The 26,430-nt window shown below is 41.7% G+C and overlaps 1 protein-coding gene across 1 annotated transcript in view; it reads right to left on the bottom strand.

The window, feature by feature from the left end:
- Positions 1-337: 337 nt before the first annotated feature.
- Positions 338-26,430, bottom strand: part of pcdh7a (protocadherin 7a) — a 38,652-nt gene continuing 12,559 nt past the window's right edge. The window contains exons 4-5 of the mRNA XM_029432339.1: positions 3,062-3,263; positions 338-1,119 (exon numbers count right to left, since the gene is read on the bottom strand). Of these exons, the coding sequence (XP_029288199.1) occupies positions 581-1,119; positions 3,062-3,263 (741 nt within the window). The 3' untranslated portion in view covers positions 338-580. The remainder of the gene's footprint in view (positions 1,120-3,061; positions 3,264-26,430) is intronic.

Here is a 26,430-nt window from a genome sequence, read left to right on the forward strand (position 1 = left end):
TTAGGCATGAGAAAGTTTGATTGGTTTGAATTAGATCCAAATAACTCAATCAAAGACCCGTTACTTCTTTTTATCTATTTTGACTGGATAAGACCTCGGTGGTTTTTCAGCAGATGGTTCACCAGATGAGTCCAAATCTTGCCTGCTGTAGCCTCAGTGAAAGTTTTTATATGCACCGAGGCATTTGTAGCATTAGGATTTACTCAGTCTCAATCTCTCTTCTTCACACAGATCCCTCTATGGCAGAGGGTCAGGCATGCATTGGATTCAGCTAAAAAGAAGACGAGAAGAAGTTGTCCTCCTCCACATGGACATAATAGGATTTTTGCCTGTAGGCAACTTTCAGTAGTAGTTAAAAAAGATTTTTCCTTTTTTTTTTTTTTTTTTTTGAAAGTACTCCTGGAAGGAGCTCTCGGAAGAGTTAATCCATTTACTTGCTTAAGTTTAGGTGCCTATAAATAATAGTCAGAATCCAAATGTTCCAATTTGATATACGGCTTTTGGGAAACATCTTTTCTTAACCCTCGCTGTTTTTCAGAAAATGGAGTGGTGTGGTGATGATTGATCCATTGCAAGGCTGTCACAGGTAGACCTCTCGGCGTGACAATGTGAGGCAGGACGTGGTCTTGTAGTCCCCTCCTGTCCGCGTCAGTGGTATCACCTCAGGTGGGTTCTGGCCTTCTCCTCCTTCTTCGTCTTGCTGGCGCCTCCCGAAGCCTGCACTGCTAAACGTGTCATAGGATGCCGAAGTCATCTTGCGGTTCAGAAGGTTGCGGTTGTGATCGCCCATGTTCCTGTTGCGGTCTCCACTACCCAGGCTGCCGAGAGGATCCCCGTTGGCTAAGGGTAATCTCTGACCTTCTCCGCCAACCACCACCCCGGGTTCTGAGCTCCCTGCACTGCCAGCGCTCTCGCTGTCACTCTCGTGGTCGTTACCACGGAGATTGTTATTATCGTCTCCGGGGGCGAAGGTGGAGAGTCGTGGTGGGTCGCTGCCGTGGCGCTGACGCTGGCGAGGCGAAGTGTGGACGGGCATCCAACAAGTGTCAGAGTGGCCGAACTCATCACACTCCCTGGTACACTTTCCTGTCAGAGCTACGTCTGGCAGCTGTCTGGCATCTGGACACAGGAAAGAGATACAAAAAGAGGAATTAATGGGTGTAAAGAAGAGAAAACATTAAAGGACAAAGGAGAGAGGGTTGATATGAAGCTAAGTTACACAAACAGGATCAAACTGGGAATGCTGCAATTATAAGGCATGTGTCCAAACCACTAGGACACACCACGAAGAGACAATTAAATAAGAAAAGTACATGGATAGAGAAAAAAAAAACAGATGAGTTAAAAATTGGAAGACAGGAAAAAGAAAAATGGTAACCCCCCCCCCCACCAAGAAACGAAGTAAGAAAAGGCAAATAATCGCTGTTGGAGCAAAATGGAAATTGCTGACTTCAAAAGAATGATTAAAAAGATTCCAGCTGCGCTCAGCATTACATGAAAGGTGAAAGGTGAGGTCAAAACAAACAACTATCGTGGCCCAATAGAAAACATTTCTCAATTTTTTTTAAGATTAAGTTATATATCGACCCTATTACATCCCATGAGTGTTGGTTCAAAGGATTAGTGAGGCCACCAGAGATGCTGATGAACAAGGGAACGTGTCAACAGTTCTGATTATTAACTGTGTAAATAAGTCATTTATGAATCAATACTGACATCATGTTAAACAGAGACAGGAGTTATAATGATGATCGATGATAGATGAGGTAATAACTACAGAAATTGTGCAGATGTCATGTTACAAACGGCAAAGTAATACATTGCAAAGAGGTTTTAGTGTACGCACATGCAAACATATTTTACAGGTGCTGGATCAACAAATCAAACTATGGCAAGAGTCAGACAAAATATCCACACTGTGATAAAAGCACGTCAATTTTAAATTTGCAACGTTTCGATCTCATAGAGATTTTCGTCGGGCAGTTAAATCACCATCACATAGCAGTCAATCTACTCTCAAATTGGACCAATCAGAGCAGAGCTGAACGACACTGTCTGATACTATATATAGACTTTTAATACAGTTTAATTGAATTTTTTCTTCGATTTTTGCCAAAGTAATACATTCCATAAACATCTATTGAGTACATTTAGAATAAATGTATTCACCGTCTGATTTTCTAAATTCTAATTTACTTGAATTAAACTCAAGAAATTAAATATTTCTCTTGCATTCTAAAAGCTAAATCCAGTTTTGTTGCCTACGTACAGCAGCAGCAGTACATTCATGTGCAACCAAACAAGCACATCATTATACCGTATAATTAGAACCAACACAACCAATTATCTGTTCAATTCCTCTCTCCATCTGACCGTGAAGGAAATTTATTAAACGCCACAATATCCTCAAGATTTCACACATCGGTAAAAAAGCAGCATTTAACCTCAGAAGTTCATGGTCATGTGACCTTGGTGTGTTGCTTTAGTTGTTCCAGCTCTTGCATGACCATATCTCCTTGACAAAGACCCGGAAGAAAAAAAGGTAAAAACACAATTATTTGGTGAATGGGAAGATTTGGGCTACTGACTGAAGGCGAGGCCATTGATTAGCATCTGGCACACCATACTGCTTTTCTAAGAAGCTCTTCACATAACACACACACACATTCACACAAACATAGGTGTAGCCCCATGCATACACACACACAGGACAATTGCTTTATTCTATAAAACACATTCCCATCACATGAAGAGAGGAAAGGCTCCTGAAACCTTGACACAAAGTCAAGTTTTCAAAGTGTTTGACTGTGTGTGTGTGTGTGTGTGTGTATAATCAAAACATGGCTAAACCTTTCACAGACTAGAGGGAGGCAATCTGAAAGTATATAAATCTGGTAACCTCTTGACTGCAAGTCTGAATGAATTCAATGCATTTTTGGCTGTTTACTGTGTGACGTGTGTGTGTGTGTGTGTGTGTGTGTGTGTGTGTGTGTGTGTGTGTGTGTGTGTGTGTGTGTGTGTGTGTGTGTGTGTGTGTGCGTGTGTGTGAGACTGCTCTGACCATTCTCCACATGCTCCTCCTCCCCCACGCTGCCCTCCGGTGTGGTGCGCTCGTAGCCTTCCTCGGGCAGCGGCAGGGCTCCCAGGCGCGGCCCTGATGAACTCTTGCTGCTCGGTGTCTCCGAGTCCTCCATGCCACTGTCATAGCAACCGCCGTCCTGGGGCTGGCTGACTACAGAGAAGGTCACCCGGCGAAGGGTCCCCTGCAGAGAACACACACACACAATATGGGATTAATCATCCTGGATTCCTAATCTGAGATTCTAAATCTGGGGATTAGACTGGTGGGCAGGGGTGTGCAAAAACATATTGAGATTATCTGATCGTGTTCGCCTTGATTATGAGTTTAGGAGCTACAATGCAGGGTAATGGTCATCAACCAATCACGGTAGTCTTTCAAAGTTTCCAGTTGCCGTTTAATCCCGGTAAGATTAATGCTGCTGGATATGGGGGATGTTTACAAACCTCTGGCCGGCCTGGAGACCCTTATTTTTCATCTGGATTGGTGCCCAGCAGTAGCAGCTGGGTAATATTAAATCCATTCTCAAAAACACTAATTTCGTGTAAAAAATAAATGAAGAATGTTAAATAATAAATCTGGGGATATTTTATATTTCTATTATTGGGGCTGTTGCGATATACCGGTATTGATGATAACCGTGATATTTGAACAATTTAAATATTGATATTGTGTTAATAATCCAGCGACTCTTAAATAAAATCATTTCTGTTTCCTTCTATTCTTGCTATGTCTCTCTCCACCGATGCTACACACACACAAATGAGTGTAATTCATTTCAAAACGCACAATAAACAAAGTCAAAGATGAATTTGACTGCTAGCATTATCATAATTCTTTGAATTTACTTATAGATATCGCAAAAATATCGTTATTTTGAATTCTTGTGGCCACGTTAATGTTGTAGTGAAAATCTGATATTGTGACAGCCCTATTTTCAACAAAACCATAAATGTATTGATCTTATTAACAAGTCTTAACACAAGGATCCAAAGCCTGATATACTGTAGCTCCATCCATCGTTGTCCATTCAACAAATCAATGAGCCAATGGGTGACATGTTCCTTTATAGCGAATAACATGGGTACTATGGTTTATTTTAAGTCAATCCCAACTATATCGCCCAGCTGTGTATACAGGATGCTTATATGTATAAATACTCACTAGTTGACAAAATGTGTATTAATTCGCAGCTCAATATAGTTCCCAACGAGAACACTATTTATTTATTTAAGTTTACCAAAAATAAAGCAAATGATGATAATTTAATCTTTTTTCAAAAGTTATTTATATTATGGCCTGTTTTTAAAGATTTACATCTCCAGAATGAACAAATGGGCTTTGGGCTGAGAGCCACAGGCGGGGAGGGAAGTTGGAAACTACTGAGAGGCGGATTAATGCATTGTTGGTTTGGGTCTTTTCATTGGATTTGTTAACAACAAAAAATCCAGACCATCATCAGCCTTATCCTTTCAGCTCTGTTTTTTGTTTTCAGTTTATAATTATTGTTTACTCTTTAGCAACCGTTTTTTCAAAGTTAATTGGAATCTGAAAAGAAAAAGTACTTTTATTTGTGAAAGCTTGAAGTGTAACGATGAGGCTTTGAAAAGCAGACTGCACCCATCACTATTAGCACAAACCAACAGGCCATCTACCACTGACAAATCTTCCAATCCTGCAGTGGAAGTGGTGGTGATTCAGCAACGAATCACATCATTCACTCAAACGGAGCATCACACCTGCTGCGATTTCAACGCACAAATCACCCCAGTCTCGTTAGCAGACCAGTTTGGAGAGGAAAAAAAGACTGTAATAAGTCCATGCTGAGAGAATATCAGAGGGAGTTAAATGACTCCGTCTGGCCTGAAGGGATCACTCTGCAACAGGAAACCCATTTCTATACAACACCCTTCCTATCTCCTCTCATACTCATTTATCTCCTCGCAAAATTACAACCCTTTCAATTTAGATCTGCTTTGAAACATGCAGCGTATAGCGAAGTAAGGGAACAGAGGGAAGACGAAGATTAGCGCGGGAAAACTTCAGATTGGAATGCCGCCTCAGGATAATATTTAGCGAAATGGATGGACGCCTGGCATAAAAGCCCAAACTCAACCAATTTTTTATTTTTATTTTTACAAAACACCCAAATAAAATAGAACATTTAAACATTTCACCTAATGAACATGCAAGACAAGAGGAGATAGGAACACAGCTTAATTAATTAAGCAGGAGGGGGAAATTAAAAGAGCACTTTCTTCTGCTATTCTCAAAACACTTAGATGAAAAAGGGATGAGAGAAAGTGACTCAGACAGCAGAGATTGTGAGCACAAGCAAGACTGAGTAAGATATATTAGATTCTAATGGAAAACAGCAGTTCTTGGATTCTCAGTGGTTCATCTTTACTCTCCACAGAGAGCGATGTATTTTTAGAGCATTAGTTTAGATGAAGCAGTCCAACCTCTTTTACACTCATTCAGACTAGGGGCAATGACACAGAGAGGAAAAAGTGGATTTATAGTATTGTTGGCCCCAGAGGGCATGGGGTTTTTTTTTCTTGTGAAGAGAAAGACGTTAATTTTGTAATCTCAACATAACTTTGTTTTTTGAGATCGGTGATGTCAGCATTAAAAGCATTTCCTTTATTTCTTGACTTAACAGGCTGTGAAAAACTGTTTTCTTAGGATCAAAAATGTTTAGGTAGTTTGTGTATTTCCATTTTATGGTACATTATACTTTTACTCCACTACAAATATTGTACTTTTTACTCCCATACATTTATTTGACAGTTTTAGTTACTAGTTACTTTGCAGATTTAAATTATTAATACAAAATAAATTGACTAATAAATGATTTTATTTATTATATATTATTGTAGGTTGAGGTACCTAGCAGTATATACACTCTAAAGCTCCATCTTTACCAGCTGCAACATTAAAGTGATGAACACATTATACATCAATAACAATAATCCAGTAATATAATATGTATACGTTTAGTGTGTAAGCATGCTAACATTTGCTAATTTGGCACTAAGCACGATGCACAATGTACAGCTGCGGCTGATGGGGATATCATTAGTATTAGTACTATACATATTGAATGTTGTCCTGATGATGCATCAGCATTGCTTAAAGGCGTCTTGATTTTATAAACATCACACATACAGTTGTGGTCAAAAGTTTACATACACTTGTAAAGAACATGTATGTCACATTTTTCTGTGATAGATTGATTGGAGTACATACTTCTTTGTCACAAAAAAAGATTTGGTTATTTTATCAATTTATTATGAGTCTACTGAACATGTGACCAAATCTGCTGGGTCAAAAATATACATACAGCAATGCTAATATTTGGTTATATGTCCCTTGGCCATTTTCACCTCAATTAGGCGCTTTCGGTAGCCATCCACAAGCTTCTGGTTGAATCTTACCACTCCTCTTGACAGAATCGGTGCAGTTCAGCTAAATTTGTTGACTTTCTGACATGGACTTGTTTCTTCAGCTCTGTCCACATGTTCTCGATGGGTTTAAGTCAGGACTTTGTGAAGGCCATTCTAAAACCTTCATTCTAGCTTGATTTAGCCTTCCTTTATCACTTTAGATGTGTGTTTGGGGTCTTTGTCCTGTTGGAACACCCAACTGCGCTCAAGACCCAACCTTCTGGCTGATGATTTTAGGTTCTCCTGAAGAATTTGGAGGTAATTCTTAATTCATCATTATTCCATTTACTTTCTGTAAAGCACCAGTTCCATTGGCAGCAAAACATGCTCAGAGCATAATACTACCACCACCATGCTTGACGGTAGGCATGGTGCTCTTGGGGTTAAAGGCCTCACCTTCTCTCCACCAAACATATTTCTGGTCATTGTGGCCAAAAAGCTAATTTTTAGTTTGATCTGACCACAGAACTTTCCTCCAGAAGGCCTTTTCTTTGTCCATGTGATCAGCAGCAAACTTCAGTCGAGCCTTAAGGTGCCGCTTCTGGAGCAAGAGCTCCCTACTTGCACGGCAGGCTCTCAGCCCATGCCGATGTAAAACACGCTTGACTGTGGACACTCACACCTGTGTTCCAGCAGCTTCTAGTTCATAGCAGATCTGCTTTTTGGTGGTTCTCGGTTGAATGTTTACCATCCTGACCAATTTTCTCTCAGCAGCAGGTGATCGCTTACGTTTTCTTCCTGATCGTGGAGGTGACACAATTGTGCCATGCACCTTATACTTACAAACAATTGTTTGCACAGTTGATCTTGGGAGTCAATGATCCACTTTTTCAGATCCGTGCTGAGCTCCTTTGACTTTCCCATTGTAGCGTTTGTGGCTGAGTCTAATGATTGTATCAAATGAGCCTTATTTAAATGGGCTCACCAGCTGTAGTCAATCATAATCACTCACAAGAAGTTAAGAGGCCATGCCACAACGCTAATTTGATTGACACAACTTTCTACATTACCAAAATTAATAATTCATGTTGCTGTATGTATATTTTTGACCCAGCAGATTTGGTCACATGTTCAGAAGACCCATAATAAATTGATAAAAATAACTTCAAAAATCTTTTTTGTGGCAAAGAAGTATGTACTCCAATCAATCTATCACAGAAAAATAAGAGTTTTAGAAATTATTGGAAACTCAAGACTGCCATGACATACATGTTGTATATATGTAAACTTTTGACCACAACTGTAAATATACATGTACTTGATTGACACAGAAGGAGCGAGATACTACTATTGGAAGCCTGCTGCTGGTTGCTCTCGTTGTGTGTGTGTGTGTGTTCTACAAATTTCATCTGTTCAGCCATGATTCCATCTAATTCAATTTCCCTCTAACCCTCTTTCTGCCCAGAGCTGCCCCCTTTCATTCCTTCATCCTGATAATGTTATTTTCTATTTCCCTCCTCTATCCACCGTTCCTTCGGACGATCCTGCAGTCAACTCTGCTTTTCACAGCTGTAACTCTCCCTCTTTACCCAAACCACCCCCGCCTCCCTCGTCCCTTCTTCTCTTGGCCGTCAGCTTTATGATGTGCCGATCGATGATGTGTCCTTGACCTCGTTATGAGTCCCTCTCCCCTTCCCCACAGCAGACTTTATTGACCCATAACTCCACAACACTCCCTAACCCCTTTTCCCCTCTTTTTCACCCTCCGTCTTCTCTACCTCAAAGTCTTCTGCTCATTGAAAAACCTCTCTTCTATTCTTTTGCCAAATTCCATATTTTGGCATCATTTATTCATTAAATTAAACTAATTGTGCAGTTCTACACATTCTGTCTCCATCTCTCTGGCCTCTTATTATTGTTGTCTCATTTTCTTTCATCTCTAATACGCCATTCATTTACATCTCGTCTTCTTCGCTCATACCTTAAAAAGTTCTCATTTTATATTCTGTCTGCTTTACCAGCTTCTACTGTACCTTCCTCGAAGAAAAAAACAACTCTCTGCATCCCATGTGCCCCTTGGTGTTTTCCAACTTGACTCACAAGGCACAAAGCATGTTTGTGCATGTGTTCTATTATTGCAATTGCAATAAAAGCTGATTACTCACCACCCCGAATATCAACCGAATGTCGACACACATTTATATATGTGAGCACACACACACACACTTTCGAACACAGACACATACGGATGAATTGGCTAAGGTCCAGAGTGGCCAATGAATTCATGCCTGATGGAATATTAATTGAGTTTGACGGAGGACATAAAAAACCTTCCCCTTAATCTGACACGGGCCATTACAGTTCAATACTGACATGGGAGCTTCACACTTTTGCAAAGCGCAGAGAGTGTGTTTGAGTGGGTGTGTCGAGTGTGTTTGTGTATGTGTGTGAATGCACTGCAACTGTACTGTACAGGACATGTAAGCATCCTGATACAGTGTGGGAATTACTGTGAAGTTATTTGCGGCAGATAGGTGTGAATCAAACAGATGCCTGATGGGTCTGAACTCAGAATAAACTTCTGATACCTTGCAGCTCTGAAGGAGCTGTGAATTTCTTTTTCCTAATATAGCTTTCATTTCAGGGCAAGACTGTGTTGTGCATTTGATTATGCGTATGAGTGAGACTTCGCACCTTTATGTTTGTGTTTTACGGCCATGTATGAGTGTGAGACTTTCAAAGCCTGCAAGATGTGTCAGCCTGTGAGAATACACGTGTGTGTGTTTGTGCGTGTGTGCGTGTGTTTGTGAGGAGGTGCATGCGTGTGTGCGTGCACAGGTTGGCTCAGCCATCAAGGTAATTAGTGTGTAAACCTCCTTGCTGTCGGTTCAAAGAGAATTAACGAGCTCTAGTTAATTAACAGTCTCCCTCCCTTCTCTATACATGTGTCTGCATATTCAACACGTGTGTATTTGTGTGTGCATGTGCAACATCTGCTCATCTGACTGTTTGTGCACGTGTGAGCACATTTGAATGTGAGTGTGTGTTTGTGTTTGCCTGCTGCACTCTGGTCTGCATAATGAATTGACAGGATGCGGCTTATGCATAAACCAAAACTACAAATATGGTTGTAGGACTAAAGCCACATTTCCCTTTTGCTCTCTGCTCAGTCTCATTTATTTTTGATATCATCTAGGTACTAGGGGAGAGCCCCCGTGTAATGGCTGATTGTATTATGCAGTTTGTTACGTATAAATTATATTGTTTAGTTCCTCTTTAGTACATAACCAGTATTTTGATCATAACAGAGCTCAGATAAGAGGTCAGATTCCCACTGCAGACAATTGTTGTTGATGTTTCATATATTCGCTAAAATCACGTTGGATGTCATGCATAATCCATAGCTGCTCCCATAGACCAACTATATATGCAATTTTAGATATACCACAACATACTGTATACTTTACATTCAGCATACTAAACGCAGACCAAGTACACTTATAATAATTCATTTTCTGCACCAAAATATAATTGACTGATATGACTTATTTAAGCTGATACCAACATTGTTTTACGATCAATATCCACTCACAGTGTGGGGTAGCTTTTTTCTTCTGAATTGATATTTGAAAGAAATGATTTAATCAAGGCTGTTCAATAATTACATTTGGATGAAACAGCTCTTAGATTTCAATTAGATAAGAGATGTGTTTTTTCTTTCCCGTTTGCTTTTCTTTATTCAAAATGTATCGCACTGTGGCAGAAAGATATACTAATATTTTCCCAATGTTCATCAGTTGCGATGCTGCTTGCTATTTTGATGGAATAGAATAGATTATGTGTTCACATTCTTCACCCACGTTACTCCTGCATGTTTGCATTTGTTACTGTGCTGAAATATGAAACAGGAGGCAGAAATTTTTTTTTTCTTCTTCCTGATGGTTATGTTTTTGTGTTCAAACAGGCAGAAGCCGGACAGTTGTATGAGCCAGATGTCAATCAAACAGACACCTGACATCCAATTTGTAATCACTCCCTCCAGACGCCTGAAATTTTCCTATCGTTGACTGAGGGGTGTAGCTTTGCGTGTTAATATCCCTGCCAGTTGTCTGTCAATGGAGATTTCAGCCTGTGGACACATGCAATTTAATGGCAAGCATCAATATTTCTAAATGTGATTATTTTCATGCAAGAAATGGGATTGACACTCATGGGATACTGAAAGTCTCAATTAAAAGGCCAAATGTATGGAATTCTTTAATTGGCTTAGCAGCTCAAGTGGGCAGGATGACCTATTGAATGATTAGAGCAACCCGGGCATTAAAACATAACATTTGTTTTTTTATGAAATAATTAGTTCACAGAAAATGGTTCTTAATACAAATATTAAGAGCATATCTATGATTGGGGGATTACCTCCACACGGCATCTAACATGGCGATTGCTAAACTGGCGGCTAGCAGCTAACAGTGCTAACAGCAAAAAGAAACAGTGCACACACCAGCAACAGAGTTGACAGATCTAACAGTGGTAACCTGAGGGGGAGCCAGAGGGTGGTCGTTACGCTACCGCAATGATGCCGTATGTCAGGATGGTGTTATCAGCGGAATGAGCGCACTGTAGAGTGGCGGCCATTGGCTAGCCAGTGGGGCAAACACACAAGGATTCACATGCCCTAACATGCACGCACAGCCGGAACGGCTACATAAACAAAGACACAGAAAAGCTCAGATTACATCCCACTTTGCTCAGGTAAACATTACTCTACTATATCTTTACATAGCAAACAGCTGTTTGCTGCTATATTAATGCGCTGAATGCCGTAGAACCTTTAACGAGTGAATACATGTTTAGAATATTTTAATGTAGCTTTCGGGAAATCTCAACTGTACTGGGCAGATATCTGATATTCAATGCAAGATCAATATCAACAGTCTTATACCACTATTTATATTATCAAATTATTATGCCAGTCAGCCAGTTTCTCATAATGTGATAGCTTATTTACTACCTAAAAAAAAATAGAGCTGATAAAATGTCAGTCTTCTGCATATTACAGCTATAACTGTGCAGAATGTGTAAGGTGATATTGCACTTTGCTACCACAACACACAATGAAAACTAATATGCCTCTGTTGACACCACATGGGTAGAGTCCCAGACTTCATATCTGGAATGCTGATCAGTCAAAATGACCTTTGCCTTTGCTCTCTTGTTTAGCCTCCGTTTGGAAATCGTGTTGTGCTAATGCAGCCAGCAAATGAGTATGTGCTCATACTGTGGAGCGAGGGTTGGAATAAGTAAACTCAATAAATGCAAGTTTAATACAATTCAAACATTAACTGATAAACGTTTGCATTGACTCTTTTTCTATTTAGTTAATTATTGGACCATTTTAAAGCAGGAATGCTGTCACTGATTAAACTGTAAAGATGCTTTGTGTGGCGACACTTCTACATGGATCGATTCACACTATTGTCTCTTTCGTATTTTCAAAGAGAAAGCTCCACTGATGACTTGTGTCAATACTTGCATTTACTTTAATTTTCCTTGCCACTCTTCACTATTTTTTTCTAACATTTTAATTGTGTTACCATGTAGATTCTCATATCCACACCAGATGTATTCCATTATCATTTAACCCATTTTTTTTTTAAAGCACCTAATGTGTGAAAAATCACATGAATATTGTCTCAGCCGTTTTTAGCTCATCTACATAAATAGAGAAAATAAACATTTTGTTCTATTACTTGTTTTCCCCCGTGTTTTATCACAGTACCAATGAGGCCAAATAATACAACTAAACTAAACTTTGACAAAGCGATTGAGTCAACTGATCAAATGTCTCTGTCCTAAATTTAAATTTGTTCAAAAATCTCTGAAACGTTTGCTGGAAAATATATTGAAACCTTTTGCTGTCGACTGTTAACTTATACATCAAAGGCAGAGAGTGGGGGGGGGGGGGGAGAAGTGAAATATGCTGACAGAAAGCATCTCACAGGGGCTGTGTGAACAGGGCAGATGTGTTAACAATTCATTTGACGATGATATATTTACACTGGTAATTTAAATATAGAACTGATCTAAAACAGTATTCAAGATTTTCTTGCCGTGGAATGTGTTGGAATGCAGTTTCCTGAGGCTGTGCTGAAACACAGCAGATGTGGTGTTTACACTGTGGGCCCATTAGGTCAAGCAGACAGGTAAAGACAAGTGTCGGGAGGCCAACAGGGAGAGAGTGGGCGACAGATGATGAATAAAACAACTGATATATGGGTGAATGAGCAAAAAAAAAAAAAGACAAAGGAAGGACTGTTAATCAGCATGTGTGGCAGAGAACAAATGTTCTAAGAAGAAAGAGACAGATTTGTAAAACTCTTGACCACAGATTGTCTGAAGTAGAGATGAAGAGACAAAGAGAGCTGTTTAGGGGGAGAGACGGTGGATTGTTGTGGTATCTGCAGAATGCAGAAAATGGCTTGGAGCAGGTTGAAACTCAGCTCAGGGAGGAATGAAGCGATATGAGCAGCATTTCTTCAGCTGTCTGACTCGCAGACATTCATGAGCCAAGGTGCCTTGTTACCATAACACACGCCGCAGCTTCCATGCAGATACCGTAAATCCACACATTAGGCACACCTGCTTGCAGTGCTCATACTTGCAGGTGTGCATGCACTCACACACACACACACACTCACATTTATAACTATGCAGTATGTTGCAGTGGGACCACCTCTGCAGTAAGAGCAATCCTCCCTTCTCTATGCTGCTGCTTTCCCCTATTTTTCTTTCCCTCCCATATTCCTGTGCTTACTCTCACCCCTTGTTCACTCTCCCTTCTCTCATTTCCCCTTTGTCGGCTTTCCTCTCCTCTTTCCCCTTTCATCCCTCTTATTCTGCAGTCCACCCCCCTTCCCTTCTCTCTTTCCTCTGTCTCACTCACTCTCTCTGTCTCTCTCGCTCACTCTCTCTCCATTACTCCCTCTAGAAGCAGGTGATGTAGAAGGGTGCTCAGCAGTATCTGACTATCAGGCCTGACTCTGTGAGAGGAATGATAATCACTGTGCTGCACTGCAGAGAGAGAGAAAGACGAGAGGGAGCAAGGGAGAGACAGGGAGAGAGAAGAGGGAGGGAAAAGGGGGCATGAGATAGAGGGAAAGGGGGGCAAGTGCGGCAGTAGAAAAGAGGGGGCAAAATAAAGCGGGGAGGGGGTGAGAGGAGAAGGGCAAGAGAGTGAAACAAAGAAATAAGCGAGAAGAAGGACAAAGAAAGAAGGAAAGAAAGAAGGAAGGAAAGAGAGGATTACAGACATTGAGCACTGCTTTTGTAACACATACCTCCTCTGTGTCATGCACCCTCTTTCCTCTAACACAAACACCTTTTCCACCTCCACTCCTCCTATCTTTTCCCTCCTGCATACACACTCACACACCTCCAACAACACTACCCCTAACACCACAATAGCTTGTAGTACAGCAGCCCTGCGGTATAAGGGAGAGCCTTAGCCTTGTGTCTGAGCGCCAGAGAACATTAACTGCAGCAGCGAGGTCATCTGATCGGCACTATGCGGTCCCTCTCTCTCTCTCTCTCCTACTCCTCTTCACACTGCTGCAGTCTGCTATCAGCCCTCCAGTGGCCACCAGCGGAACTACCGGCCAGGCTGCCTCCCGCAACGCTTGTCCGGAGAAAAGGTTTTATGTATGTAATTTGTTGAAGCTCTCACTCTCTCTGACTGGGAGCAATTAAAGCAAAACTTTGCGGCCACTGCTCATTATCACTTCCCTAACTAGTTACTGTGAGTGTGTGGGTGTGTGTATTTGGTTTGTAGGTACGTTGTGTATGTGTGTTTGTGTGGAGGGACAGAGAAGAAGAGACTGCTCCACTGCATCGCCATCCACTACAGCTTTGTTACCATCAAGCTGTCCACTCTGGCAATGAGCTTTCTCCCTGTCTCCATCTGGGCTCTCCACCCTGCAGATACACATTGCAAATCACTGACTCTATTCACAGCAACCGGCCTTTGAAATGTTTATCCTTTTGTGTAGCCGAGGCTGTCTATAGGGGCGAAAACAAAACAGAAACAACAAGCTCATAGAGTGAGATGTAAAGCGAGGCTTACCGGACAAATGCCCATGATTCAGATTAGCTCCTTTGTTGGTGTGTATTGTGTGTGTGTGTGTGTGTGTGTGTGTGTGTGTGTGTGTGTGTGTGTGTGTGTGTGTGTGTGTGCGTGTGCGTGTGCGTGTGATTGTGATGTTCACTTTCTACAGCTAGTCTCTAAAACAGTCATCTCTCTTAATATCCATGACAGCGGTCATTGTTTAGAAAGATGCAAACAGGATGGTGGCGTACAACTGGCCTTCTGTGTGCATGCGTGAGTAAGAGAGACCATACATATGTATGACTGCTATTTAGATAGCATTTTACTGCCCATTCTGTGAGTAGATCTGTGTGTGTGTGTGTGTGTGTGTGTGTGTGGACCATTATACTAATAGTATGCGTGTTAGGAGCAGGCTTTTCCCACCCACTGCTATTGTCCATTAAGGTTGACCAGAGGAGAGTGAACAATGGCTTCACTGTGGGGGCCAGTGTATAAAATAGTAAAAGTGAGGATGAGGCTAACGATACGTGGTCTCACAACACACAAGGCTGGTGGACAGGCACACACACACTCACAAACTCACACACGGAAACACAACCTCCCTGTTGAGAGTGATTAGGAGTGCTGCTGTGAACAATAGACAGAGTCAATAGAGGACCTCGGAGACAACCGGATACAAGCGCAAGGTCTCTATTCCTCCACACCGCCTCCTCCTCCACCTCCGTTTCCTCCTCCATATTTTCTCTTTCTCTGCATCCTGTACACTTTCTTCTCTTTCTGTATCCCATTTTCTTTTCTTTTTTATCAGCAAAGAAACTGCTTTTTTGATTTTATTTATCATATCTGACCCCTGCTTACTCTCTATCTCTCATTTTCTTGTTATCTTCGTCTTCTCTTTCTCTCTCGCATATACCCAGTCTCCTTTGTGGCGCTCCTGTCTTTTGTAAAATGGGCAGACGAGCTGAGCTGACAGAGGCTGACACCGTGGAACGCCACGGCAAACTGAAATCCATCCTGTCAGTTTAATATCAGTGTCACTCATTTTACAAGGTTAAAGATAACTTTGCCTAATGTGCTGTCAGATGCAAACAAACACATACACCACATAAGGCCTTACCACACATACACTTTCACAAACACACATGTACACGTTCACAATCATACATTTAAGCTATGAAGTACGCTCACATATGCATGCTCTGCACTCCAGGAGTAGACAGCATTAACTGCTCCACCTACATGACCTAAAATGGTAATACGGCATATCTGTGTATGAGAATTGGATATGTTTATGTATGTGTGTGTGTGTGTGTGTGAGTGAACCCCATCTCAGCCCTATCACCCCCGTGACAGACACAGTGCCACATAAATGTCTTGGGGCGCCTCGCCCAATGTCTTGACAATAGTCTCAGTGTGTGTGAGTGACAGAGAGTGACTCGGGGACACAGAGGGGGCGTTATACTGGGTAGACGATACGCACGCACACACACATACGCAGACACACACACACACACATTAAAAGAGGGAAGACAGGGCACTCTTTCTGTCCCTCTGCGCTATTTCTCATTCCCTCTCTCCCTGACGCAGAGACTCAATCATTCTCACACTCTGTCTCCTTTGACGCAGAGGAAAAACATAAAACAAGTGCTCCCTCTCTCTATCTTTTTCTGTGTGTGTGTGCGTGCGTGCACGAGCGCAGACTGTATAATTAATACGGCTTTCATTTTCTTTGAGCTATGAAGTATGCTTTTGGTATGCAAACAGACTTCTTGCATGTGAGTGGGCGTACTTGTGTGTGTGTGTGTGTGTGTGTGATTGCGTGTGTGATTGTGTGTGTGTGTGTGCGTGTGTGTGTGTGTGTGTGTGTGCTGTTCGATACACCAGAGACTAAGTGCAGAGTCAGGCCATTGAGCGGAAGGAGAAGGAAGGAGGAGAGTTAATGAGAGAGCAGGGTAGATTCCAACCCGCTCCCATCGATAACCTCACACCATACTTCAAGCATAAATGTACACTGGCTCCATTTTTGCAATCCCCTTTGAAAATTATGGTTCAGTATTAGGGTTAAGAAACGACTTCAGTGAAGTCATATCCAGCAGAGTTTCAGAGAGCTGAGCCTTTGCTGAGGGAGTCGGCCTGATGATTATGCGACTCCTGGCATTAAAAATTGTTTAAAAATGCAAATTATTCCACAGCTACTGCAGTAAAGTAGTTAAGCTGCAGCTGAAAACATGTTTGTTGCACACTTAAACTACAGGTAAACACTGCAGTAATCCCCTATCATGAGTCAATGTATATTCTCTTCTATATAATATGCCTCAGCTGATAGCGGTTGAGTTTCTATTGAGAAAATGTAAAAATGATCTCCAACGTGTTGATTTTGCATAAATTTCAGACCATGTATTTTTTTTTTAGATAATCCAATGACTTTTAAAAGCTTATGAAGTGAAAAAGGAGATTTTTCAACTCATTAATCCTCAACATCATCTGAAAACCAAGATATATGGTTTTGATAGGAAATCAACAAGATCTCCCATGTACATAACACTCGCATGACTCATTTGTAGTGAAAAACCCAATCTGTGAATGGAGCACTTAGCAAGTAGCTAACGTCTACACAAGTTAGGACATGCTGTGTGTAAATTGGTTTCCGAACAATCCAGATCTGAGACTCACATCCTACATAAAGTCCCATATGGGAGTAGGGAATGAATTATTAAACCAGCCATAATAATCATGCCATGTGAGAATAACACCGCTTTGTAAAAGTCACGCAGAGCCATTTTCCTGCAGCAGCGACTCAACACGTACATGAAAATAACACCAGCTTCTTTGATATTCAATTAGTAGTTTAGTCAATAATTTGGAATTCAACGTTTGATCACCCTTGAAACCACACTGCTGCCGCTGCTGTGTGGCCAAGCAGCACGCTTGACGTCTGCCTTTTTAGAAAAACGAGAAAAGGGGGAAAAAAAGAAATACACACGGAGCGCATGTTGAGGTGAAATCGTCGATTCAACACATTTTTTTGATGGAAGGCTCCCTGTGACGGCTCTGCTGGATTTAAAAAGGCCCGTCGTCAGCAAAGGCCGGCATTAAGAAACACTCTCACACATCTAATTCTAATCAAAGCCTGCTCTTTTAAACAGCCGTGAAAGCTTTCATGTTAACACGACACCGCGACCAAAGCTTTATTCACGCTTTTAAAAAGCAACTGACCGGTCAATGAGAGCGTGTGTGCCTGTACCTGACAATGTGCCATATCTGTGTCCACACACTCTATCCTTGCTTCTCATCTTACCGGTGATACTGTGTGTGACTCCCCCAACCATGCATACATTGCCAGTGATCCCTACTTACACTGTGTACGCCCGTGTGTATGTGTGTATGTGTGTATGTGTGCATGAATGTACACAGGGATGTTTATATTTTCCAAGCCATCTCAGGTTTGTCGGCTCAGATGTGAGCATTCTTTTATCCAGCCAATTAGAGGTTGCCATTTCATCCCCATGGAAACCTGTTTGGAGCTCTAATTGGCAGAAAGATTTGCATGACTTTGATTACAATTTCTTTTGCGTGTGTGTATTCGTGTGTTAAGTCTTCGTGCATGTCTGTGAAACTGAGTTAATGTTCAATAAGAGTGTGTTGTTTTGTTTTTGTTGGTTTCACATCCTTTTTTTCCTCAAGTGCTATTAGTTGCCATCTTCATAATATCTCTGTATTTGTGAAACAGGAGAACACAGTCTTTTAAATAATGCATGTCTGACTTTGTACCTGTGCAGTGTTGACCCATTAACATCCAGCTTTACCCTAATGCTGTGCAATTACTGTGCAGTATTAGAAGCGAGCCATTCATCAAAGTTCAGTTTGTTTTGGTTTGGGGGGGTGTCTGTGTATAGACGGGTAAAAATGAATCTTGTTATCTTACATACAGGTATTATGGATTATGGTGATAGTTGAAGTTATTCATTTGTAATGGCCACAGGAGAGAGATTGAAGCAGTGCGGTGTGAGTTTGTGATTATGTAGTCCGTGTGAGTTTGTGTGTGTGTGTGTGTCAAACAGGTCAAACTATTTTAATGCCTCTGTTTGAAGGCACCGGGGGGATTTCTCTCCAGCGGCTTGACCGGCTAGTTCTTGTAGTTCACTTCTACCTTTCTGTCGGGGTATATGTGTGTGCATGTACTGGTGGGCGTCTCTTATCTGGTCTATTTCTGACATGAACAGGCAAGTGGGGATGAACAAGGATAAAAACACACACACACACAAACACACATACATTGAAAGTGGTATAATATGGGGCATCGCTGCAGGCAGAGGCCAGCCCACTCGGATTTATGTAACTTTTTTCGATAGGGCAGGTAGAAAGCTCTCATTCTCTCACACACACATATACTCACACCAAAATAGCCCGAAGAGGTTGAGCTGAGTGAAGCCCCCCCCCCCCCCCCTCTCCTCCACTCCTTTCCTGTCTTCTAACCCTAGACCCAGATACCTAATTTAAATCTTTTTCATTCCATCTCCTTCTTCATTCTCTCCATCAGCTTTCCACCCTTAGGCGATACCTAAGAACACATTTTCATCTTGTAGCTTCTCATCTCCCCCTACCACTCACTGAAGAGTCCTCTTTTACCCCCAGTTGCCTTATTTTCCCTCATCTCCCCACCACCACCATCACCGTTTTTTCCTAAGCCATGGGTACTGCCCAGGAATTTCTTTTCTCCTCTTCCACTTATTTTATGTCAACTCCTCTCCCCCTTTCTCTTCCTCTATCTCCATCTTGATCTTTCGATTTATCTATCTTCCACCAACAATTCTAAAACAGATGGCTACACCATGCCTGGGGCAAAAACATTGGCTTTGGACTACAGCACTACCAGGGCCGGTCTTTCACACTCACGCAAGATCTAATAAGCTGATATCCGGCAAGAAATATGCTCTGATTCGCCAGTAGCAAAAATGCATTAACCATATTGCACAGTGCAGAAATTCACACCTAAGGCTTATTCCTTGGTAGCGTGCTTAATTTTATCCAATCAGAAAAAATGAAAAGCAAAGATTAAAGCGGACTCTAAATATGGTGTAAAACAGAGCGAGAAGGGGAGAGGAAAATTGAGAGGGTTGTTAAGAGCCATTTGTAAAAATGTAAAGAAACTATTAAGTGTTATTAAAAAAAAGTTTGGAACCATTAAAAAACACATTTTGAAAAGATGGATCCAGATGGAGAGTGATGAAAAGAGATGAAACCACTTAGGGAGAACAGAGAGATCAATCAGAGGGAAGACAGACGGAGGATGTGTGTGTGTGTGTGTGTGTGTGTGTGTGTGTGTGTGTGTGTGTGTGTGTGTGTGTGTGTGTGTGTGTGTGTGTGTGTGTGTGTGCGTGTGTGTGGTGGGAGGGGGGAGCAGACAGACATTGGGGATGGAGGGTTGGAAAGAGACACTTTTTTATTGAATGAGTTACAGAGCAATGCGTTTAGAAGCAGACAGTGAACGCGACTAGTCTGTGGAATATTCAATCATTCATAATAGTGTGCTTAAAAATTGATTCCGTGTCATCTTAGTTTTATAAGTTTGTATGTTTAAATTTTTACCATTTCTTCCTCCCTAACATTTAGATCTAACATTTATTGTTGTTGTTGTTTTTTGTTTGTGTGTCTTGTGAGGTCTGGTATGCATATGTTTTGAAAGACAACAGAAAGCAGAGGACATTAAGCAGTTTGCATTAAGCTGCTAAACCGCCAATGTAGTTGGTTACTTTAGTCGGCCAATCATGTGTCAGTGAGACAGCTGCTGATAGATATCTATATGGGATCTCGTAGCTAACTAATGAGGTCACAGAACCAAGTAAAAGACCTGACCTTTTATTCAGAAACACCCTAAACATGTGACTCATAAATCTACCGACAGTATAACGGAGGGAAGTAAGGCAACATTATGCTTACTGCAAAATTAAATGCTAATTTGATTGATGTTAACTTTCGAAACAGACAATCTGACAATCACGCCCACTGTACGCATTGATTGGATAGATGGGCGGAGGTGAAATAGTTATTCAGAGCTTGAACTTCTCTGTCAAGCTGAATTATATCAGTCTTCACACTGCTATATACCTTTGAGGAGAGACTGTCTAAAAGTGTGGACACTTATTTTACTATTTTTTAACAAGTGGTGGCAGATTCGGACGACGCCATGGATTCATCAACACACAGCACAGTTAGGCTACTGATGTTTCCGAGCCATGGTCGGGGACACAGATTCTAACTTGCACAAACCTCAGTCAGATAAAGGATCAATGAGTCAGGCAGATTAGACTAACATGGTCAACTACACAAACCCTCTGCCCCTGCACTATCTCTGCGACATGGAGATGGATTTAAGGGGTGGCAAGGTTAACAAGGGGCATGCCTCTTGGTCCATTTGCTAACAAGGGCGACGGCATCGACACTCATATTAGATTCATAAAGTGTTCTTCGAGAGGGATCTGAGAGACATTTGGATACTGCCTTACACAATTACACAATACGAAACACAATTTGGCCTTTAGACGGTATCGGATGAGACTTTGTACGACCCAGTTTGCTTCAGGCATACAGAACCCCTTCGGAGGTGGACAAGAGCACTCGTGTTATTTTATACCGCGCAGCTTGAAAGATTAAGCTTGAAGAAATAGAGGCGAATGCACAAACTCACAAGTTTACAGACAGAAACCTTAACGCTTATTATAAATTAAGCCTGAAAGCACAGACATGAATATATAAACTTTCAGAGAAGAGTTTACAGCAACAAACTTAAAAGTACAACGAATATACAACTAAAAATAACAAAGTACAAAACTTTTGCTTTCAGCACATAATGAACATAATGAAGCTGATAATATGTTAATCCACATTTCAAATCACTCACATACTGCAAGGTAAACCAATTCAAAGCACTGCGGTTGGATTCAATGCGAGTTGACTAGATCCGACTCGGAGCCACACAATTTGATTTATTTAATTGAGCTGCGTTGGACCGAGTCCAATTCAGTTCAATTCAAAATCCATTCAATTCAATTTAATTCAACCCGACTCAATACCACTTAGTGCAATGAAGATTCTTTTGTGTAGGTGGATAAAACCAGTCACAGGGTTACTAAGCTGTCTTGAATCCCTGTCTAGTGTGAGAGAGAGAGCTTTTGTTTAGCAATATTGGGTAAAATTGCTCAACCCACAGACAGCCATTAAGGTAATGCTGGAAGGCAGATGAGCTGAATGCAGAACTGTTCAATACAGAGCAGAGTCTTCAAGAAGCAAATAAAAGGAAGCATCTCAGCGAGGGGCTTGCTATGTAGGTCTTTGTGTGTGTTGGAGTGTGTGTCAGGGAGTTAAGAGAGAGTGTGTTTGTAAGCCTCTACGGATGTGTGTGATTCTAGGAGACAGAGTGTGCCTGGGCTTGCGCATGTGATGCGATCCGGAGGGAATGGAAGAAGAAACTGATGTAAGAGCCGGAAAACTTTCCTCTCCGCTCGCGTGTCATCATATTCTTATCCGAGTTCGTCTGCTTGCGGTGAAAAGTGTATATGCATAAGGATCTTGGAGGGTGTGTAATTATGTGCTATTATGTACACAGAAGAGCGTGTTTCACTGGGCACGTCTGTGTGTGTTAAAATCACACATCTGACAGTGTCTGCTGCGAGTGTCTTCGCCCCAGCTTGTCTGCGCGTGTGTGTGCGTGTGTCGGAATGACATTCCCACATTCCTGCCATTTCACAGAGAGCTTGAAACAAAAGCTGAAGGGAGGAGTTGTTAACACAGTAACATTATCAGCTGAACAGCCTGTCTGTATTATCTTGTGTGGTAAACAGCCAAGACAGACAGGGGACTTCCAATCACATTCCAGCTTTGGGTGACCTTGATGTGTGAGGAAACAGACAAATTCTCTCCCTCTGCCTACCGCAATCTCACTCCCTCTGATTCTCCCCTCGCATTGTCTTTCTGGCTTTGTCATGAGCTCACACACGTAGAAACACACCCACACACATCTTTGATTTAATACATTTTTGAGGACATTCCACTGACTTTCATTGCATGAATCCTAAAAAAAAAAACTAACTTTAACCCTCAGCACTGCAGCATGCTTCCCCTTACTTTAACCTGAATGCTTCTATGATCACCCTCAACCTTTCATGTGAGGATGACAAAAATATGATTTTCCAAACTGGAGGACATCTGAAGTTGCACTTCTACTCTTGTCGCAGAGTGAATGCAGCATGTCTCACCACAGCAACAACAGCTGCAGTCGCACTTTCTACTCTCAGCTGCAGCCCTTCTGCGCAATTGAAAAGATTTTGACTGTGCTTAAACCCTAATACACAATCAGTGGTGTTCAAATGCAATTCAGAAGAAAATAGGAGGCAAAATGGTTGCTTCGAGATGCGGCTAAAACAAGTCCAGTGTAGATAAGTGTGTTGTGTTGTAGAGTGTGTGCAGTTTAAATCTCACAGAAGTTCAACCTTCATGACAATTGTGCAACCACAGAGGAAGACTGTGAGATGCGACCTTGAGTTAAGATTTTCTTGTCTAACTCCAACAGATTATGTAGCTGAGCATATGTGACAGTAATATAAATATTAATAAGATTAACTAAACAGATTTACAGGATTTGTTTGGTCTGCTGATCCTAGCACGTGTGAAATGATCCATCTCCTACATAGTTATCAAAGATTATTAGGTAAACATAGTCACATGAATGCAGTTTCTTTCCGACCAAAAACTTAATCGCGACTATGTTTAAGGGATCTTTGTGACCACCAGAGAGGATGAATAAAGACACAAGTTGCGACATCATTTATGGTCAGTTACCAGAATAAATGTTTCTTTCTTTTTTCTTTTTTTAGTGGGCTCACATATCACTGAAGGATCAGGTCACAAAACTGTCTAATAACCAGTCCGTCAAAGTGATTTCATGTTCTTACGTTTAACACACAAAGCACTCGAACTAAAAGGCACCAATGTGTCTTTCTTTTTTTCCAACCCTGGACCAATGGAATTTAGTTTCACCTTTAAACAGCATATTTGTAAAAGTATCCGTATGATCCTGGTCAAGCGTAAAATCAATATTTACAGGGTGAGCATGTGTTCCACCTTCACAGTCGAACATCTAACACAAACACACATCTGTCTCCATTCTCCCATGATGTTTGAACCTTTCTTCATCTCCTCTCATCTATACCTCTTTCACTCTCTCTCTCTCTCTCTCTGGCTCATGTTCCCTCTCTGATGCTCCCTGACTCTCACCTCCTCCCTGTTCCCTCTCCTCCTTCTTTGTCTCCAGGTCAGTAGATCAGTTTTCAGTCTGGCTCGTCGGGCGATCCCCGCTTTGGTTACCTCGTCCTTCTCACCTCTCGCTTACCCGCCCCACCTCCTCACCTCCCCCGCCTACTTACCCCGTGAGCATATGGTCGGCTGAGCGACCTGAACTCTTGGTGGCTTTTAATAAATACATCAGTGCGTTGGCATCATCATGACAGGGGTCACGGTTCGATTACAGTGTGTGCGTGTGTAACAGGGAGAAGGAGGGGAGGGCAGGGGAGGGGAGTGTGTGTGTGTGTGTGTGTGTGTTGTTGTTTCTGCTGGTTGACAGTGCCTTCACCCCTATGACCCTATTGCACGCTGCATGACATCGCAGGGGGTGTATGCGTGGATTGCGAGCCTGACTGCATGGAGTGGTGAGTGCGAATCTATGACAGACGCTCATCATATTTAATCCTGGAGGGATTTCGTTGAAATGAAAAGCTGCTTTTCAATTTTATAATCCAGTAGTCCTAATCTCTCCGCCAGCGCCTGTCCATACAGTCCAATTAGATGGACAACACAAGCCAGATGAGTCATATTGACGACAAAGTTATCTACATAGCCTGTCCTTGCGGTTTTAAAAACACTGTGGCACCCTGTGTTGTTAGAGCCAACGCTGACCTTCACAAAGCGTTGCGAAACTGTGCAATGCACAAAAAAACTGCGCTGTCAACCCACCTGTTTTACTGCAGTCTTGGCCTTGTTAACTGTGCATTGATTAGACTTTGGATGCGTGTGTGTGTGTGTGTGTGTGTGTGTGTGTGTCTGGTTCGATTCAGCCTTTGTGGCACCGTGCTCACACCCGCCCCCACACACAAGCTGGGTCCAGAGTGAGAAAGTGCTCACTACAGTAAAAGAAGAAGTCACACTAGTGAAAACGCTGAGTCGATTCATTCTCAGAGGTCAGTGAGGCGCACAGAAGACGCAGAGGTTGGGTGTTTAGATTTATGGCCAAGTATATGGCAAGGAAAGTGGGAGAGCGACAGAAGAGGAACAAAAGGGTAAGAGTCAAAAGGAGAGGTAAAAAATAAAGAAAAGTTATTTTGTCGTGAAAGCTAATTTAGACACTGCATAAAAAAAAAGGAAAATGAAAGATCAAAACCTGACAAAACTGAAACTGAGAATCTGAGATGAAACAACCACGATGACCTTTGTTGTGGTTGATTGAGGACAACAGACAGAAAAAACTGTTTTGTGGTGGAGTGTGTCTTATGTGTGTGTGGTGGCGGTTAGAGGGTAGAACGAGGCCCATATTGACTGCAGTGCCATGTGACTGCTGTGATCATTAATGTGTCCTCCTGATGCCAACGGGTATCCTGATGACCCACATCTCAGCGGTCCACTCTCACTCTCTGGCTGCCACCCAAACCAGACCGCTCTGTCTCTCTCACTCTCTCCCTGCCTCTCTCCACTTGGAAGCACATACTCCAACCTTCTCTTTTACCCTTTTCTCCATCAGCATTAAGGCTGGGCATCGAACATCAATACTGTTCTGGTACCGACCAAAATGTGCTAAACTATTTATTTATTTGTTCCCTTATATTAGATGACAGATGAGAACTTTAGCTTCTTTTATTAAATGAAGCAACAACCTTTTTGTAAGGAGAGAGAGTACGGCATATAAAAAGAGTAGCATTTTGTTGTCTTCACTGAAACTCTGGTATTATAATGCACTAACAATAATCAGATGATACACAAACACAAACACACACTTTTCTCCTCTTTCGTTTTATTGGCTCACACAGTCCTATTACTGCCCCTCTCTGACTTGCACATATCTTTACTTGTCTTTTCCTGTTCAGCTAGGGATGGGAACTCAGGCTCTTTTTAGTGAGCCAGATCATTTCAGCTCAGCAATAAGAGCCGGCTCTTCCAGCTCCCAGACGGCTCTTCATTTAGTACCTCTACTGGCTTTTATAATTCAGCCGGGGACCGGCACAACATACAGAAGTCATAGTGCTTGGCTTTTTATGTTAGCAACAAAGTGAGATGTTTCTGCATCCTATTCAACAAATACATTATAAGATCATTCTATTATTTTGTCTTGTATTCATTTAAAAAAAACATTTAAAAAAAGGAAAGTCAAAGAGAAATTGCACGGGAGCTGGCTTCCATTGTTCACATAACATTGAAGCTACTGGCTGGATTACATTTCACAGAAATTGTACATTCTATAGTTTCATTAGACAAATTAACTCGATTGATTGATTGATTGATTGATTGATTGATTGATTGATTGATTGAAAGGAGCCGGCTCATAGAGCTGACTCGGTCTTGCCTGACACATTACTACGTTCAGCTAACCTTAATCACTCAATCCCTCAAGTGCATATCCCCTTACTCTTTTAAACGCTTTCCTCTCTTCTCTTGATCATTTTTATATTTATTATTAAGCGTTGATATGGATATTCTTCCTTTTAACTCTCCTCCGTGAAACATTTTGATTTAAAAAAGACTCAACACCATTGACTGAGCTGTTTTATGAACTGTTGCCACTTTCATGCAATCTTGCTTTTCATCCATGACGCCCAGTT

Source organism: Cottoperca gobio, chromosome 1 (genome assembly GCF_900634415.1).
Source record: "Cottoperca gobio chromosome 1, fCotGob3.1, whole genome shotgun sequence".
NCBI lineage: Eukaryota > Metazoa > Chordata > Actinopteri > Perciformes > Bovichtidae > Cottoperca > Cottoperca gobio.